The sequence below is a fragment of the Copadichromis virginalis genome, linkage group LG3 (genome assembly GCF_057382275.1).
Source record: "Copadichromis virginalis isolate Kocher_CV1m ecotype Utaka linkage group LG3, C_Virginalis_male_GT1.1, whole genome shotgun sequence".
In the NCBI taxonomy this organism is placed as follows: Eukaryota; Metazoa; Chordata; class Actinopteri; order Cichliformes; family Cichlidae; genus Copadichromis; species Copadichromis virginalis.
The window spans coordinates 50,498,034-50,517,381 of record NC_140620.1 but is presented as its reverse complement, the minus strand read 5'-3'; the positions used below and the strand labels follow the sequence as shown (position 1 = coordinate 50,517,381).

General features: G+C 41.9%; 1 protein-coding gene across 6 annotated transcripts in view; it reads left to right on the top strand.

Moving 5' to 3' along the window:
* The window catches only part of m1ap (meiosis 1 associated protein), a 56,284-nt gene extending 37,331 nt beyond the window's left edge, over positions 1-18,953 (top strand). For 5 of the 6 annotated variants that reach the window (XM_085451559.1, XM_085451558.1, XM_085451557.1 and 2 more), the window contains 8 exons: positions 6,260-6,415; positions 7,384-7,543; positions 10,277-10,418; positions 12,649-12,718; positions 12,815-12,957; positions 14,658-14,773; positions 15,002-15,056; positions 16,735-18,953. In XM_085451559.1, coding sequence (XP_085307685.1) covers positions 6,260-6,415; positions 7,384-7,543; positions 10,277-10,418; positions 12,649-12,718; positions 12,815-12,957; positions 14,658-14,773; positions 15,002-15,056; positions 16,735-16,968 — 1,076 coding nt within the window. In that variant the 3' untranslated portion in view covers positions 16,969-18,953. The remainder of the gene's footprint in view (positions 1-6,259; positions 6,416-7,383; positions 7,544-10,276; positions 10,419-12,648; positions 12,719-12,814; positions 12,958-14,657; positions 14,774-15,001; positions 15,057-16,734) is intronic. The other variant, XM_085451562.1, reaches the window with a different exon arrangement.
* Positions 18,954-19,348: the final 395 nt, after the last annotated feature.

Below are 19,348 nucleotides of genomic sequence, written 5' to 3'. Positions count from 1 at the left end.
ACTAATAAATATATGTACAATATATAATAGTGTATGCATTTCTGGATGTGTATACTAAATATTTTCCTACGTGTGTGTGTGTGTGTGTGTGTGTGTGTGTGTGTGTGTGTGTGTGTGTGTGTGTGTGTGTGTATACACATTTTTACAAATTAAATAGTAAAAAAATAAAATAAAATAATAATAATAATAATAATAATAATAAAATATATAAAATATACAGAGTTGAATATGTGCAAAACAAGTGGCATTTATATACAGTGTGGAGTGCATAATGTTGAAGTTCCAGTAGTGAAGCTGAGGTGTCTATGAAGTGTTCAGCAGTCTGATGGCCTGATGGAAAAAGCTGTCTCTCAGTCTGCTGGTACGGGACCGGATGCTGCAGAACCTCCTTCCTGATGGAAGCAGTCTGAACAGTTTATGGCTGGGGTGACTGGAGTCCTTGATGATCCTCCCCGCTTTCCTCAGGCACCGCTTCCTGTAGATGTCTTGGAGGGAGGGAAGCTCACCTCCAATTATCCGTTCAGAGCACCGCACTACTCGCTGGAGAGCTTTGCAGTTGTAGGCGGTGCTGTTGCCATACCAGGTGGTGATGCATCCAGTGAGGATGCTCTCAATGGCACAGCGATAGAAGGTCCTGAGGATGCGGGGGCTCATGCCGAATCTTTTCAGTCTCCTGAGAAAGAAGAGGCGCTGCTGCGCCTTCTTCACTGTTTTGTTTGTGTGTACTGACCACGTAAGATCCTCAGCCAGGTGTACGCCAAGGAACCGGAAGCTGCTCACTCTCTCCACAGCAGCGCCGCTGATGGTGATGGGGGTGTGTACTTCTCTGCACCTCCGGAAGTCCACTATCAACTCCTTTGTCTTTGCGACGTTGAGGGTGAGATGGTTGTCTTGACACCAGTGGGTCACCAGTGGATCACTCAGCATTGTCATCGTGAGAACTATTAAAATAAAGCAATTGTATATAGAAACATCAGTTTCTTAAACATAAAATGATAATTCTCTTTTAGCTTGTCTCATATATCCAGTGAAAATGAAATAATTTAAACCATTATGTGTGACAGGGTTTCCAAAAAACACTGATGGCAAGATAAATCCAGCAAATATAAATGTACATGTTTTACATGGAAACTCAAATTAACAGAGACACATTGAACGCACCTCATTGACTGATGTAGCCAAACAGGAAAGCATGTTCATCTTGGAAGCTGCACTTCATACCTCACAATAAGCGGCTCATTCAAAATCACAAAAATGTTTCCAACAAATATAAAACAAAGAATGTGAAATTAAATCACTGTCAGTTACACTAAATGGCCCAAAATGTGCCAAGATTTCTTTAGCTAACAGGTGCTGATGTAGCCTTCTGCTGCTGTAGCTTCTGCTTCATTCCTATTGTGGGTTCAGAGATGCTCTTTTGCATACCTAGCTGTAGCATATAGCTTTGAGTTATCGTTTCCTTCCTATCAGTCCAAAGCAATCTGGCCATTCACTCAATTAGTTGACATTTTCTCCCTTTTGGACCATTTCAGACCGTTCTCTCTGGACTGTAGAGATGGTTTTTGTTGGAAAATCCCTGTAGATCAGCACTTTCTGAAATACTCAGCCCAGCCTAGCTGACACCAACAACCGTACCACATTTAAAGTTATTTAAATCTTCTTTCTTCCCCATTCTGATGCTCGGCTGAAAAAAGCAGACATTTTATTCACTTAATTAACAGCTATTAACCACAGTAGAATACACTACACATAATTTATGTCACCCACATGCATCAGGTAATTATCTGGTAAATGATTAAGTTTAAAAAAAACCCTCTCAACTTGACTCCAGAGATGATATCTCTGTGTTGGTTATTTTGCTGCAGTCATTGTTTTTGAAGCAAAGAATTGTCTATGTTTGGGAATATGGGATAATAATTTTGATAAATGTACTTTAAGTGATAGAACCATATCTAACAGATGACTAAGACTTCTAAAATTATAGACCACATCTACAAAATTAAGATCCAGGTTAGAACATTTGTGTCCTGTTCTTCAGTGGTGGGGAAGTTAAATGGCTTGTTTTGCATAAAATTTAAAATGTTGCATATAAATGTTCATATATATGTTGTGATTGCATTAAAGGAATTTAAATGGCTAAATATACAGGACATAATTCCAAACTATTGATGTGCATAGTAGCATACTTTAAAACCCCCCATTTGCATGAGCTCTCTGGAATTAGAAAATGACTGTCAGAAGCTTTCATGGCATTACAGGCCACAGTGTCCATCATGCTGATCCATATCTCTATGAAGGGGTAAAAACAGGGCTCCATGGAAGAGCTCAGCTTTCTCTTCTAATTGAGCATTAGTGTCATTAATTTGAACTCACAAGCTAATGTTGCACTGGTCAGCGGTCATGACAATGATGTGCTCTTCCTAATGCACAGAGTAAAAGGACGTTTTACTGGACGTGGAATGGAGATTTAGAAGACGCGCACACATAGAGTCAGCAGGGTAGTAATCTCGTACATGACCAAGGTGAAAAGCAAAAGGAAATAGTTGCATTAGTGCATTAGTAAAGATACACCAATGTGTTTGGTGTTGCAGGTGGCCAAATCCCTTGGCATCTTGCAAAAAAACTGTCGGTCAAACTCAAAATGATTTCTCCTCCCGCCCTTTTCTGAAAACAGTCTTGTGGGAAATTTCAGCAAATTCTGAATTCATTTCATTTTCATCGGCTGAATTATTCGACTCTTTTTGTTTGTGTATATATATGTGTGTTTGTGTGATCATTTTTTTTAAAAAATTACGTCCCTCTGAGATGTCATCGGAAGCAACTTAGTTGCATCTATTTGGTATTTAATCACATATGAGTCAGGAGGATATGGTATCAGAGAACTGGATCAATGGAGACAGACGAGGAACACTAATGTAAAAGGAAACCATCTTGCACTTGACTGCGTTTGATAAGTCAGCATCAGATTCATCAGCTAATGTGCGACTTATCTTAAGGAAACCGAGTTTCTGCTATTTGTGCAATCTTATTTAACAAATGCATAGAGACTACAAGACTGAGAGGGATACAGCTGCTATGGGATGCTGCTCAGTATAAAGTAGAGACACTTTTAATGTTTGTTTTGGACTTTACCAGGGAAAATAAGTGGCTGTTTGTCTGTCTGGTATTTGGTGCAAGGAGCAAGTGTGCAATGGGCTTAAAGCACCTTTTTCAGTCACATCAGCTTTCTGTAGCTGCTGGGAACTGGTTAGTGAGTATATACCCAAAGTTTTAATACCATAATAATGAGTTGAGAAAGAATTATACTTGTTGATGTGCAAAAGCGTCTGATTGAAGAGCAACTTGCTATGGGACAGTTGGCCAAATAGAAGTGGAGGTGTAGGTATACTTTTGACCCTGTGTGGATTAGTTGTGTGCCCATTAAAGATGTCTGCTGTGCAATCATTCCACCCTGGAGAAAAGAACAGTTCAAAGAAGTGATTAAAAGCCCAAAGTTACCATTAAAGTGATGTCCATGATGAGTGGATATAACTGTGCCTTTATTAAACTTAGATTCGGAGTGTTTTTGTATATTTTTGTAAGAGAATCTACAGTTATTATCATTTAAAAGCACAGAAATGATGTGTGCTAATGTAAAAACACATGACGGGCTCTTTGGAAGAGAAACCACACCCTAACTAGATACGCATTTCTCATACTAAAGCAGGTTGTAAACGTTAATGAAAATGTGAGTATGGATGCTGTTTTATTGTGTTTCTTAAATAGAGCTTCATAATTCTGTCTTTAAGTACCACATTTTGAAATGTGATCTCATCCATATGTAGTATTGAGGTTTATTCAACACACAATTGTGTGTTATGCTTTTGCAAAAAAATAGTTTTGTGTTAAAAATGAGCATGATCTGCAAATATATAAAGTTGCAGTGCACTGAAAAGTCAAATGAACGTTTAAATTTCCTGTTCATGAATTTTACAGCTGACACAGAAACTGTTTATTTTGACATCTTCACATCACTTACTGTAGATCTCACTCATTTATTAGTCACATTTTTAGTCTTTTTGCTGGATTTAAACACCACGGTTACAGTGCAGTGCTTAGTGTAAGAGGGGAGCAATCATAAATCCCTTCGTGACCACCCTGACTTTCTGACATCTGATAGAGACACACACACACTTAATGAGATTCGACTGCCACCCTGCATGCTTACCTCAGCATGCATGTCATGGTTTATCTTCTCAGGTACACACACACACAAGCAAATGCTAATGAAATTCAGGAGCACTATTAGACTTGTAGATCAGCGGGATGGGTCACTTGCTCTGACTCACAATTTAATGGCGTCTTGGTGTCTCATACCACCAGATCACAGAGAACAGAAACAGAGGGAGCGAGAAGAGATAGCGATAGGAGGATTTAACGATAACACATAATTGATTTTTTTGATCTTGCACACTTGCAGTAAACACACACACTTGGTGAACCGAGCAGAGGGAGATCTGTGTGAGGATTTAGCAGTGTAAACACATTCTTCATGAGCGCTGATAATCCTGCCAAAGAGAAACAGAGAGCATCATTACTTCAGCTCATTGCCATCTCTCCAAACACACAGACACATATATCAGGGTTAACTACTTTCACCTATTCTCTTCGGTCTTCAGTGTATTGCTCAGCAAAGAGCAGACACAAAGGGTGCATCTCGAATTATTTATGCCGCAGTGAAAAGGAATACACCTCATTTTCTCTTTCCTTTTTCCTTCTGGATGGACCACACAGCTAGAGTGTGGTCCACCATCCATCACCCACCACACCCACCCGTCTCTTCCCTAACTCATCTTGTCTTCATCTGCCTCCTCCTCCTTCCTCCTCCTGGTCTTGGTCTTTCTGTATTTATACTTTCTCCCCTGTCTCTTCTGTATACACCATTCTTTCTCTCTATTTGTCTCTTTGTTCTTTTAGACTCTTTCTCTGCAGTCGCTGGGTTTTTGCTCAGTAACATTGCAGTGTTGTAAAGTGAGATGCACTGCTCGCCCCGAGTACCAGAGAATTTCCAAAACTTCTTTATCCGTGTTCAGAGCAAGAGCAACATAGCATGTGTCAGGACAGTGTGCTTTCCCTGACACATAAAAGGACAACTTGTAAAGCTAAAGTGTCATTAGTGCATGTTTTGTTATCCTCTAAATCCTCCCTCTCAGCCTTCATCCTTCTCGGCTTCACACAGCAGGAATCCTACCGCAAGTGTCCATCAGCAAAAAAAGTAGCAAACCTAATCTCCCCCTCCTCCCCCACCCTCAGAGGATGTACTTATTTCTAGATAAGGCACTTTTGCAAACTTTGGCCAAGAACCAAAAATATCTTCTGTGCTGTAGTTCCATCTGACAGATGAAAGAAGCATCGGCATATTTTAGTCTAGGAATTTCAACTTTCTTACTTTCTCCGCAGTGCTCCTCACAGGATGAGATTAAGCACTTTGCCTACTCTTCTCCATCCTCCCTTCTGTCAACCTTCTCCTCCGTCCTTCCTGATCTCCTGCTCTCCCTTTAGTCCCATTAGTCATGTCCTGATGGCTCATTAACTATTAAAGAGCAGAATGAGGGAAAGAGAGGAGAGGGGCATTCTGCAAGGCTTGCCTATAGTCATTTGGTAATGGATATCAGGGGGTGAGATAAGCGAGAAAGCAGGAGATGAGGGTGGAGCAAGTCCGTGGGGTCTCTTTTGCTCGTCTGATGATGAGTGGGAGTCATCAGGCAAAAAAGGAAGACAAGTTAGGCCTTTTAGTATGTTGCGTCCTTTGGGATGAGGGAAAAGCTCAGAAGCAGAACAGAAGCACATTTGTTTGCATAAAAAGCTTCAAAATATAACCATCTTCAGTCTTGGAGGCTTTTATTCATTCTTAATCAGACAGGCTGAAGAAGGCTTTCAGATAATCCACAAACACTGAACCCTTGTACTGATAAGTTCACCGAGGCCATTTGCTACTGTACTTTGGATTTATCATATGTTGCTGCCATCTAGTGGCTAAAAAAATCCTTCTTTGAAAGTTGGGGAGTTGTTGAACAAGTTTATAAAAATGTTAAAAATGTCAAAATACAGGTCAAAGAGAATGTTAGTGTCAGTTTGTTCTAATTGACATTGTTTAATTAACATATGTCAAACTAATGAAAGAGGTTAAAATCTTTAGAACAATGCACTTATCACATACAGAGCCTCAGACAGTCTGATACAGCTTTTTAACACTATGTGTGTGCATGTGTGTTTGCAGACTCTCTGATGCTGGGGACAGAGGTCGACCTGCAGCAGGTGGAGAACACTGTGTTTGCCATAGAGACTGTGTTCAAGGCATGGCTTCAAGAACAGGGTGGAGACAGAGAGCACCTTCACCTCTTGCTACCAAGCCCCATGGATAACCTGATTCCAGGTTAAAATCTACAGCCACACACAGAACTTGAACACACTGATGTTTTAGGAAGTCAGAAATGCATTACAGTTTATGACTTTAACAAATACATGAAAGAAAGAAAGGTTTTTAATGCACATAAATACAGCCACATGACAAATACAGTTTTCACATGACTCTGTGTAGTCGTGAAAAAGTACAAATTTACAGCTTCCATAGAAATTAAGAGGGTAAGTTGCAGCCAGATGCTGCTAATCAAACGCACTTCATTACCTGATCATAAGCAAGTGTGAGCATCTCATTAGGAGCAGAGGTTTTGGCAGCAGAAGCAATTGTTTCTTCTGTTGAAAACCCTTCCCAGTAGTAGATATCCCAGCATCTCCAAAGTGCTCAGAAGAACTCAGACTCTACAGACCTCAGTTAGTGTGTTAAATGTTAAAGTTCATGGCAGTACAATTAGAGAAAGCCTAAAAAACTGGGTTGCCTGGAGAAAGCCTCTTCTTTCTAAAAAGAACATGGCAGCATGGCTTAGGTTTGTAAAGCTACATCTGAACAGTGTGACTCTTGGAACAGTGTCCTTTGGACAAATGAGACTAAAGTTGAGATGTCTGGGCACCTTATAGTTACTGGGTTGACCACGAACTCCTCTGAATACAGAAGTATTCTAGAGTCCGATATGATCTACAGCAGAATAGCTGAAAAAGACAAGATTTAAAGTTTTTAAAGGCCTCAACCCGACCCGAGAGCAGTTTAGAAACAAATATCCATAAACCTCAATGAACTGAAGCAACATTATAAAGAAGAGTTGGCCATTCATCAACAAACACCCTAGACTGGTCACCAGTCTGTCACACAGAGACAAACCATTTGGACTCACTTTCTCACCTATGGGGAACTTAGAATTTCTACAGTTCTAAGTTCTACAAACTACTGAATCATGGCGTGTACTTTGTTTTTAACATGACTGCATGTTTCTGTTGCATGTGCAGTGTGCGTGAAGTGTGACATGCAGGAGCGCATGATAAGCCCGGCGCTCATCCCGCTGACCCCGAACCTGGGAGTGAAGACTGAGAGCATTCGGGACTTCCTGCCTGGCCCTAAGGGCTTGGCCAATCAAAGCCCAGCACCGCAGACACTGAAAGTGATCAAGTAAGCGTGGGCATCGATGCTGAGGGCCTTCGAACTATAAGCACAAATAAAAGTTTTTAGGATCAGCTCACAATCACTTTGTTAGGAGAAAGTAAGACTTGTGTGTGCAAGATCCAATAACACGCGTTCTCTGAATGCACAGCTCCTTTGTTTGACTTGGGAGCATCTGAGTGCACTTTGTTCTGCTGGAGTTAGTGCTCCGAGGCTGTAAAAGCAATATGAGCACAAAGTTCAGTCGCTTTTGTAAGGAATTTTGTTGGCCTCGTAAATGTACAATCAGCATGATGGACGAGGAAACCAGAAGATAAAATATATTCCAGAGGACAGGAAAATGCTCATCGTAAAAGTCTGACAAATGAATAAAATCTTTCATACCAATCACAAAACAAATATGGAGAGTTTTACAAGCTTGTAGGTCAAAAATAGCCTCTGTGGACAGTGTCATACAAAAAATGAGCTACATTTGCTTCCTACAAAACAAACTCGTCATGTTATTTTAAACCTCACAGGGATTGTGGACACATGAACTGAATGTAGCGCAGTACATTTTCACTTTCTTCTCTTTCCTACCTGTCAGTAGAGGAATGTGTACGTGCCATTTTTTTCTCACAAACTCATGCAGTGCACTGAAGATTGTTTCATGGGCCAGCGCAAGGCCAGTTGCAGACACACTGGTGGTCCTGTGCTGGCCCATGTGTGGGCCACCTCTGACAATCCTGATCTGGACCACCAAAGGGCCGTCACTCTTTCCGGTATGTAATCCATGTGTAGGTTGTGTGCAGCCACGGGCCAGTTGCAGACACACTGCTGGCCCTGTGCTGGCCCATATGTCAGCCTAATGTGTACCTTAATCAAGCCATGTAATAACAACATGTGCCGGAACATAATAGTGCAAAAGTAACATGAAAAACCCTGTTTAGACAAGGAATGTACTGACTCTTTCATAGTGCTTTTCTACTCTCCCAGATTACTTAAAGTGCTCTATACAACATTCACACACTTTCTCTAAACTGAGCGCTTCCTAACTGCATTCATACTCTTGACATGCGGACTGGAGAAGCCAGGGATCAAACTACTAACCTTCCGATCAGTAGGTGACCTGCTCTACCTCCCGAGCTACAGCCACCCACTGGCAAAGATGAGTGTCATGGTCCTGGGTCGTGCGACCCAGTGTTTTGTGTTTAGTCTATTTTGATGTTTATTGTTTGTTTAGGTTCATTAAGTTATTCCAGCTCATTTGTAATTATATGACCCTTGTATTAAGCCTCCCTTGCCCTTCATGTGTTTATGTCTGTGTGTCTTGTGTTGTCAAGTTCATGCTGTCGCTTCTGTCATCTTCCCCTGTACTCCGTCTCCCTGGTTCGTGCGTCTACCTGTCATGAGTCATGTCTGCGTGGTTATGTTTAGTTCATGTCATGTCTAATCTCCATGTTTCCTGTTTTACTTTGAAAGTCTGTATTCAAGGTCAGTGTATTTAGTTTCACCTCTCCTGTCCTGTCGTTAGGTTCATGTGTGTCAGCTGTGCTCCCATGTGTGGCCACTTCCCCTGATCATCCCTCATGTGTATTTAGTCTCTGTGTTTCATGTAGTCTGTGTCGCGTCGTCTGTGTTCCCACCCTCCGTGTTTCCATGCCCAGTCTTTTGTATTCCAAGCATAGCCTTACCATAGTTTGTTCCCAGTTTAGGTTTCTGTTTAGTTACTGCTCTTGTGCTGCCCTCATTCTTGTTTGTTTCTTTTGTGTTCATCAGCCACAATAAAAGGCTCGCTTTTGTTTAAAGTTCACTCCCGTATCCTCACTTGTGTCTGCACCTGAGTCCTCCTCACACTCTCCACACGGTCTGCCACTGTGGACCGTGACAGATGAGTAAACCGTCACTAGGTTTTGGATAAAGTGTACAGTCACAAACCTGTCAAACCTTATTTTGAAACGTTGGCTACTATAGCAGTATTGCAACATGGCATTTGGTTCTTCTAATTAAAATAGGAAAATAGGAACATAAATAGTGCAATCATTGCCAGACCTGGCCCACATCTGGATTGACATACACCCTGCTGTGACACCAGTTAGTCAGAAGTGCCAGCTTGTTGCCAAGTCTGGCCCAGACTTGTTTTCTATGAGCCTGGGCCACATAAACCAAACCACAATCGAGCCAGATATGGCATGCCATCACATAGACATTGCCATCTATGCCGGGCCTGGCCCATATCTGGATGACATACGTCTTATCATGCCAGAAGTCAACCAGCAGTGCCGGCTTGATACCAGATCCGGGCCAGACCTGCCTGCTGTGTGGGGTGGTAATGTTTTCATGCAGTTGAGGTAATGCTGAATTTATTTCCAACTCGGTGAACAGCTGATGTAATTTTTCCCTAAATGCGCACACGCATGCTACACACACGCTAATGATAGAAAGCAGGCGCTGAGGTAGAAACTTGATTTGCATTTGTTTTACATTTTCAGGACCTACAGTAGGAAGTAATGTGCGTTTGTGTGAACGAATGGGCATTCGTTTTGCATACCAGACGGTTGGAAAATTGTGCTGTTTATGTACTTGAGTTAGAAAATGGGTCACACTGCAAACGCACCTCAGCAGGGATGATGTCATTCTCTCTGCTCATGATGTTTTCCATATATTTGCATACTTACAGTTTTCTGCTGGAGCTCATTTCAGAAATGAAAAGGATTTCATTGTTTTTTCCATTGTTGGCGTGTGTGTGTGTGTGTCTTTCAGAGTTCTGCGTGCAGACGGAGTGTGTGAGAGTGTGTTGTACGGCCTTCCGCTGGTGATCCGCCCAACCACCTGCTGGCAGCTGGACTGGGATGAAATGGAGAACAACCAGAACTTGTTCCATGCCCTCTGCCACACACTCAGGGTGTAGTTTCTGTTTTTTCATCTTGTGACAATTGTCTTTATTAAGAGAAACTGACATTTTATGGCCGCATGTGATGCAGAAGTAAAACCCATTTGACCAGTCTACATGAAAGAATTTGCATAATGCAAATCTGGTTCCCGTTTTAGCGAATGTGGGAACGTGGGAGTCATGGTAGAATAGAGCAATCATATTCATGTTTGTGCTTTTGTTTGACGGTTGTGATTCTCAACTCATACAAACCAACACCAAAAACACTGGAAAGTTGTGCGAATTCAAGTACAAATAAAATGCAGTGGTTTGTAAATTTCATAAATCCATATTTTGTTTACAGCAGAACATAGTAAACATATCAAACAGAGAAAATGTGCCAGTTTAAGAACAGTATTAAATAATCTTGTGGTTTATGGTAGTAACACATCTCAACAAATTGGGACAGCTCCATGTTCAGCACTAAAAAGCACCGCCTATTTGTTTAACAACAGGTTTTTTTACCCCTCGGCTATAAAGGGCTGATGGAGTATTGACATCAGTCTGCTGGGGGGGGTGTGCAGAGGTCACATTTTCTGAAAATGCGATTTCTTGAATGTGATTGATTGATCATACTTTATTCATCCTGAGGGAAATTGGGTTAAGGCTGCCAGCCGTGCCAGCGCCGTCTTACTTAAGAACGAGGTGACAGAGGACTTTCAAATTGATAGCTCAGGTGGATCTACTTAAAAATCTCAGACATGTTAGAGGTCAGAGGTCAACTTTTCTGAAAATCATCTAGAATTTTTAATTGTTACCAAAGGTGCATCTAGGGTTAGAGGTGGCGGGTATTTTTAACTGTCTGCAAGCTGCAGAGACCGGTTGCTTCACATTCGAGAGAGGAATGTTGTCCCGTTCTTGTCTGATAAAGGATTCTAGCTACTCAGCAGTCCCACGTCTTCTTGTTGTATTTTCATTTCATGTTTTCAACTGGTGAAAGGTCTGGACTGGTGGCAAGGCAGTTCAGCACCCAGACTCTTCTGCTGCGAAGCCATGCTGTTGGATTAGCTGCAGCATGTGATTTAACATTGGCTGAAAATATGACTGAAATATGCAAGACTTTTTAAAATGATAATGATGATAACAAGCTGTCAGGTCTCTGCTCTTTAGTCTGGATGATGTAGCTTTTTTTCCCCAAAGGAATTTCACAATAAATTCATCTGACCACACAACAGTTGTCCATTTTAGCTTTAACCCAGAGAAGAGGTTTCTGGATCATGTTCACATACTGCGCAACTTCTTCTCTGCATGATAGAGACAGGAAGGGAATTTGTGGACGACTCAGTGAACTTTCTGGAAGTGTCCCTAAGCCCATGTAGTCAAACATAATCATAAAGAGCTGGTACCGGTATGTCCTAATGCATAAAAGCTCAGAAATGAAACTGTGTACTTTATATTTACATGATTCTGAGTATCTGTAAATAAGAGCCACATTGAGCCTTTTTCTGTATTTGGATTCCAACTTTACCTCAGATATAATGGCTTATATCCCTCAACTTTAATACTTCTTTGGTTCCCTATATTAATGTAACTGGTGCTAATACACTACTGAAGTTAATGTATCTGCTTCTGCTTCTGTTTTTAACACAGTGCTGCCCGAGAGCCCAAAGATCACAGGCATACAATGTGGATTTTCAGCCTTGTCACTTGCACACAGAGATTTCTCCAGATTCTCCGAATCATTTGATGATATAATGTACTGTATATTATTGATGAGATGTTCAAAGACTTCCCAATTTTAATGTTGAGGCTTGTTATTCTGAAAGCAATCCCCGCTTTGTAGATGCAGTTTTTTTGCAGAAAGGCGAACGTTTGTCCATCTTTACATCTAAGAAACTCGGGCTCTCTAACGTGCTCTTTCTCTGTTTCCAGTTAATATAAATAGTTCCAAAATGTTCCTCCAGCTGTTTTTCAGTAACACTTTTCCAGTCTTTTTGTTGCCCTGTTTTTGAGATGTGTTGCTGCCATTAAATTCAAATGTTCTCTGTTGTTTTTTTCATGAAATAGTCAAATGTCCCAATTTGAACATTTGCTGTGTTTAAGATATGTTTACATTTTACACAGCATCCCAGTGTTTCTGCAGTAATAACATAGCATAAAATTGTTTGGACCGTTTGATCGTCTTTTCATTTTAGCTTGTCAGCCTTGCAAGATTCTGCATATCCCTCCACGGTTCGAAAAGTTTTTGATTTCTCTCTTTCAGAGTCGTGACCTGTTCCTGCTGCTGCAGGTGGAGCCGGCTCAGAAGTCTGCAGCTGGAGCCTCAGGTCCATGTGTGTATTTGTGTTTATGTTTATGTGTGAGAGAGATGACTGTTTATCAAGGTCATTCGTGAACAATCATAGGCCGCGTGTATGTGTCCAACACAGGTGTGTATTCCCACTACATCCTCCAGCCATCTCCATCTCTGTCCCTGCTGCTGAAGCCTGTGGTCTCCAGAGAGTTGCTGCTGCCGTGCTCACAGCTGGTCTCGGCTCAGGACCCTGCACATCACGCCATGCAGACTATACAGGTTAGATGAGCTCCGGTTGCTCTAAACAATTTAGAGAAGTAGATAGAGACACTGAGAACCTCAAAGCAGAAGTTGATGATTCAACTTCAGTAATCTATCAGCACTGGTTACCTTTACATTAATACAAGGCAAGCTGTGAGCCAAGTTAGACAGACATCCTCACATCTGAATCTACAATACTTTGGCATACAGAGGTGTTCATGGTCAACTCTGTGATTGCAAGCTGCCCGGGTCTTGTGCCTGCAAAGCGAGCCTAAATCATCACGCCTCCATCTCCATGGTGAAAGCTGATATGAGGGGACACTGTGCATTGTGGCCAAACATCTCCACTTGGTTCTCACCTGTCCAAAGCTGTGCTGTTCTTTTTAGGGAGAAAATGCCTTCTTATGACAGCCTTTACAAATAAGCCGCACTTGTTCAGTCTTTTCTAATTGTACTATCATGAACTTTAACATTTATCATGCTAACTCAGGCCCATAGATTCTGATGCAGCTCTAAGAGTTACATCTTCTTCAGGTGGATTTGCTGCAACGTCCCCTCAATGGAGGATTTCGGTATCATGTTAACACTCGCCTGAATGACCAGTTAACCTTTTAAAGACTGAACCATGGAATCATCATACAATTCTATTTGTATATACCTGGAACTAAGGACCACACCATTTGTTTATATGTCTTCTTCTTCTTTCACCTGTTGGATCACATACCCATCAATCACTTTCTCTAGCATCCTCTTGTGTCACTCCAGCCTTCTTCATGTCCTCCTTCACCACATCCATGAATCTTCTCTGAGGGTTTCCTCATTTCCTCCTGCCGGGCAGCTCCATCCACATCAGCACTGTCTCACTGTCCTCATGTCGCACCCTCACCATTGCCATTTCTTGCTTCCTTCTCTTCTTCCTTCAAAATTCTAAAAATTTTGTACCCTAGAAATCATGTTAAACAATCTGGTTAAAAAGCGCCCTGCTCTCTTTCACAGACATCTCCACCTTGACAGGTAGGTCTTCTGGACCAACCACCTTTCCACTCATTCTCTTCATAGCTGCCCTCACTTCCTCCTTTCTAATCTGCACTTTGTGACCAACTGTCTTCCATCTGTCTTCCTCTCTCTTACATTTCCTACACCCATCAGTTCCTCAAAATTACTTCTTCCATCTTGTCAACACACTCTCTTCACTCATTAGCACATTTCCATCTTTATCTTTTTTCCACCTCGGTCTCTCTATAACCAACTGACAAAAGGCCCTCTTTTTTCCTTCTTTTAGCATCTAGTCTCACAAACAACTCACTGTAAGCATTTTCCTTTTCCTTTGCCACCTTTCTCTTTGCCGTATACTCCCACTATTCCTGTCTACTTTCTTCCTTTCCCTGTTCCTTCGAACACTTTCCTCACATTATCACTTGCGCCCTGATATTAAAGAATTATAATAGTAATTTCATATTATGACCTTTACTTAAACTGCACACTCATCATCGCGAAGGCGAAGCACGCAAAGTTTCGATGACGTCTCAGGATGACGCTTCTGTGAATGTGATGATGACAGTATTAGACGTCATGTGTATTTTTGACAGGACATTACAGGACACGGTGCCTCGTCATTTACTGTGACTCACTTTTTTATTCTGAGTACTCGCTAAAGGTCGAAACAGGTCGCAGTTGAAATATTCAAATGATACTCGTGTGCCTTCTGTCTCTGTCAGAGCTGTCTCACTCAGCTGGATGAGGAGTTTGTTTTAAACCCTCTCACCCTGAGCAGTAACCTCTACCAGCACCTCAGGAGCCGAGGCCTGCTCTCCCAGCCACGATACCCATACAGGTCAGCAACACGGGAGGATCATGATGAGTCTGTGATGATATTTATAGAGATGATCAAAGCTCTAATTTAAAGAATGACGTGATCAGTGCCGTTAGTGAAGATGTAGCTAAGTGATTGTAACCACAAGCTGTTGCCAATGATAAAGAAGCTTATTAAGAAGATTATGTTCAGGTTACAGATATATGTTAAGGAGATGATACTGAGGAGCTAAGCTGTTTGTGTTCCCAGGATTCAGCCACCACAGGAGGGCCCTAAAAGCACAGGCAGCAGACAGCCACGGCAGGTAAACACAGCAGCTTTATGACAGTCTGAAGGTCACTCTGCGATGCTTATATATAAGATGGGGGAAGTTTATGGTTCAAGAGCCATTTGACCGCATTCTGATTAACCACATTAAACAGCTTTCTGTGGAGCGTGTGCTTTAGTAATGCCCTTCAGCCTCACGTCCTCATTTGATCACTAGATGGCAGCACTCGCTGCAGTCAGACACAAACAAGCCTTTTGGACAAAAACGTGAAAATAAACATGAGAATGAAAAATGTGAAGTAAAGCAACATAATCCAATAAAACAACCGCATTGTTGTTTGGAGGCAGCGGTTGAGGACGAGCAGATGTCCGAGTTAAAGCAAACAGATAAAGGTGTTGTGTAAGCGTGCCCTCCGGAGGCAGTTTAGATAATCGGGCATTATTGGTGCACTCGGTTGAGCTGGAACTAGTTTTAACTGCTCAGTTTGTAGCCAGGTAGTCGTAAACTAGAGGTCAGCCAGTCTCAAACACTCTGAGGGTATTGTTTTTGTAAACTGTTGTGTGATGTCAGCAGTTTTGTTTGAATGGGAGCATCTGAGAGATGTATGAAAGCTGTCAGATAATGTGAGAATGCTAAGTAAAAACAATCACAGGTTTTTAAAGGAGGCCACAAAGTGAACTTGTGGTTAATGTTTAATGGTGCTTTGTGTTTTATAATCTTATCATGTCCTGGAAAGAAACTAGAAACTAAAAGTGCCAGATAAAAGTTTGCGAAATAAACATTTAAGCAGCTTCAGTGCCTAAAGTATCACAAGAATAATTTTGGATGCATATGAAGTCAGAAGTTTAGTTAAAACCTAAAAGTTAAATTTTATTTCAGGAAGTGGTTAAGTTACCTCATTGAGTCTGAGGATTACTGCGTTTCTGATGTGAAACAATGATAGTGTAGTGAATCATTTTTCAGTTTTATTTTAGAGTTTTCAAAGTGAGTCATAAACTCTGATTAAACGAGCACACAGTCTGTGCTGTGGTGCTTTCTGATACTCTACAATGTTGTCAAAGATAGCACTTTTGAGATGAAGTGGTTTTATATCACAAGGGCTTCTTCTAAAAGGTTCAGACTTTCCAGAAGATCATTCGACTCGAGGTTTGTCTGGTGTTTTGAATGTATCGCTGCTGTGGTGGCATCCTATTGGGTTTTTTTACTGTAATTCCAGACCAATATTCAGTGCTTCGGAGTATATTCCGAGTATTTTCTAGTAGAGTGTAGTATTTCCTGTGGATTTCACAGGCAGTGTATCGCTCGTGAACTTTCACCCTAATGTTTTTTTTTATGTATTCCCATCAACTGAGGCCTGCTGTGTCCTGAGGGTGTATAGCTGTTGGCAGGGTGACTCATCGGGGCTGATACGGCTGCTCACATGCAAATAGTTCACTTCAGTGGGAAAACGCAGGGAAAGTGTTTATTTGCTCTGTTCTGTGGCGAGCTGTCACTCCAGCTGACCTCAGACTTAAAGTCCAAACATAATGTTCCTTTTTGCTGCGTTCACATGTCCTTCCTCCCAACTCCTTCACATCCTCCTCTTCCACTCTTTCATCTCCCGTTTTCTACAAGAAAGTGATCTTGAGTTTGAAATTCAGAATGTGTGTGTGTGTGTGTGTGTGTGTGTGTGTGTGTGTGTGTGTGTGTGTGTGTGTGTGTCGCCTCCATTCAGCTACAAAACTACAGTCGCCAACTGGGAATGAACAACAAGGTCAGGGCCACCGTTGCTCCGCTACCCTCCTCCTCCGCCGCCTCCTCTTCCTCCTCGCTGGGACCTCCTCCCAGCAAGGCCTCCCGCCCAGCTCTGAACTTCCTCAGCAGCAGCAGCAGTGGCAGCAGTCGGGCCCCTACCCGGCAAGAGGGAAACGATGATGATGATGATGATAACTCTGTGCTAATACAGTAAGAGTGCTGCAGGGTTAGTAGCAGAAAGTGAGGAAAAGTCCATTGTTGCACACTTCAAAGGGGTTCCAGTGGAATTAGCACACCTGCAAATATATAGGCCCTCACACACACACACACACACACATATTTGGCTAATTGGTCTCCACTGTAAAGCTGGTGAGCAATCAGGCAGCTCATAAAGGCTTTAAAGAAAGGAAGAGACAAGCTAATTTGCACGTAAATGCACACAGGAGGCCGTGCAACACGCTGCGAGCACACTTACTCTGCACTGCACTCTGGGTGGTTCTTCTGACACTTTCTTTCATCTCTATTTATTCTCACCGCTCGCTCGAACAATATTAGTTAGATCTGAATTTAACAAGCCTCCGTCGCTGCATTTGCAAGCATGTGCGTGTATGTGTGCGAGCGTGAATGTGAGAAAGGAAAGTTTCAGCTCGCTGCCATGTGCAGATTGCTGAGTTAGCAAAACGTCAAAATCACACACCGTAAACAATGAAAAAGAAAAAAGCAGGATAAAAGATGAAAAGAAGGGAAGCGGCAGGACAATGAAAGCCTTAAACAGTCACCCAAAAAAAATGGGGGGAAGTAATAAGAAGTTGCAAAAAAAAAGAACAAACGTGGGTGGTGTGTGGGAGATCAGAGGAAGATTAAAAGCTGATGGATGTATAAAAAGCAGTGTCTGCGCGCTACAGCATGCACGCTGGCACGCACAGCTTTAAGTCAAAAGGAAACTAGCTACAAAACTACAATTGATGCATAATAAACGAGACGTGCTGCATAAAGACTTATAGCGCGCACACATGCACATTCCATCTTGAGCTCCCGTTCGAACACAGCTTCACTGTTTCAACGAGCCAGAGACAGAGAGGCCTCTCTGCTCGCCTTTACCCCCGCCGCCAGCTCTCTCTCAGAGGGTTTAAAGGCAGCGTGAGGGGGAGGAGGGTGGATGGAAGAAAACTGATAAAATCTCCAGTGTGTTCTGTGAAAACGTGAATATGACAACTTTGCATTGGAAAAAAACACTCCGTTGTGTCTGCGAGTGAGTGTGTGTGAGGCGATTTGAAGTTATTACATCACTGCTGGTTTGTGCACAGTTTTATATTTACACCCCGACAGTGATTCACATTCACACATTAGTTACGTTTGTCCGTCGTCACTGTTATGAATTCCTTTCCCGTGAATGAGCCTTGTCACACATAAGTTTAATGAGTCTCCCGCCATTCCACCCCCTTACTGAACCTTATAACATTTGGCACATCCCAGTGGCCAGTGACTTCATGACGTTGTGATGTCACACTACTTCCGCATTCACGACGACAACGATGCTTTTGTCTCTGAGAAGAATTCACCCGGACCTTCAAAACTAGCCACTAACATTTTCCCCACTTCCCCCCCTCTCTCTCTCTCTCTCTCCCCCGTCGCTTCTTCACTCTCGCTCTTCACTTTCTTTTTGATTCTCACGAGCGCTGGAGAGCTGAGTCAACTGGTGTGAATTTCATAAATTTGTTCAGATGCAACGACAGCAGTCCCTCTGTCCCCGGAGAGGTCAGAAGGCTAGAGCCGGAGCTCTTCTGCGTGACCTGCACACTGTTAGACACACTCCTCATTAAATGTCACAACTGTTACAGATAAATGTGATATTACCAGAAACTGACAAAAGTTCAATTGTTTTTGAAATTGCAGGAAGTTTAACAGTGTCCCGCTTGTCAGGTGACTTTTTCGATTCTTCGCTCTAAAGCAAAAGGTCTTCTCTGAAAAATGTTTTGCATTTCTCGTTGTTCTTTTTTTCCTCATCTCACAGTGTTAATTCAATCGTGTTCCTGTTCAGCTTTCTTTCATATATACGAGGTGTATATATATACGAGGTGTATATATATATATATATATATATATATATATATATATATATACACACACACATGTATAAACCTGTATCTGATCTGTTCATCTGCTGTGGAATAATAAAATGCTAGTTTGTGGGCGGATGGTTGCGGTAATATTTCTGTAACATAAGGTGCTGATAGTAGAAGAAGGGCACCTAACCGCCTTTAACCTTTTACCTCCCACAGGTTTCCCTGCACATTAATAACATTATTGAGTTTCCCAAGGATGAGAGCAGAATGAAAAGGCGTATAAATATGAAACTGTTGCATTTATTATTATTTAATGATTGATTGTCTTTGTCATCTTCATCATTATCGCTTAAAAAACTCCACCGCACAATTAAGTGCATCCAGTGTGTAACTAAAACCATAAAAACGCTTTTCGTTTTAAGCCATTCACCTATTGAAATTAACCTTTTTAAAAGTGCAGTATGCACCTTATCCTTACTCATGAGCTCTGGGTCTTAACTGGTGCTACTTTTGTTTTGTTATCGATAT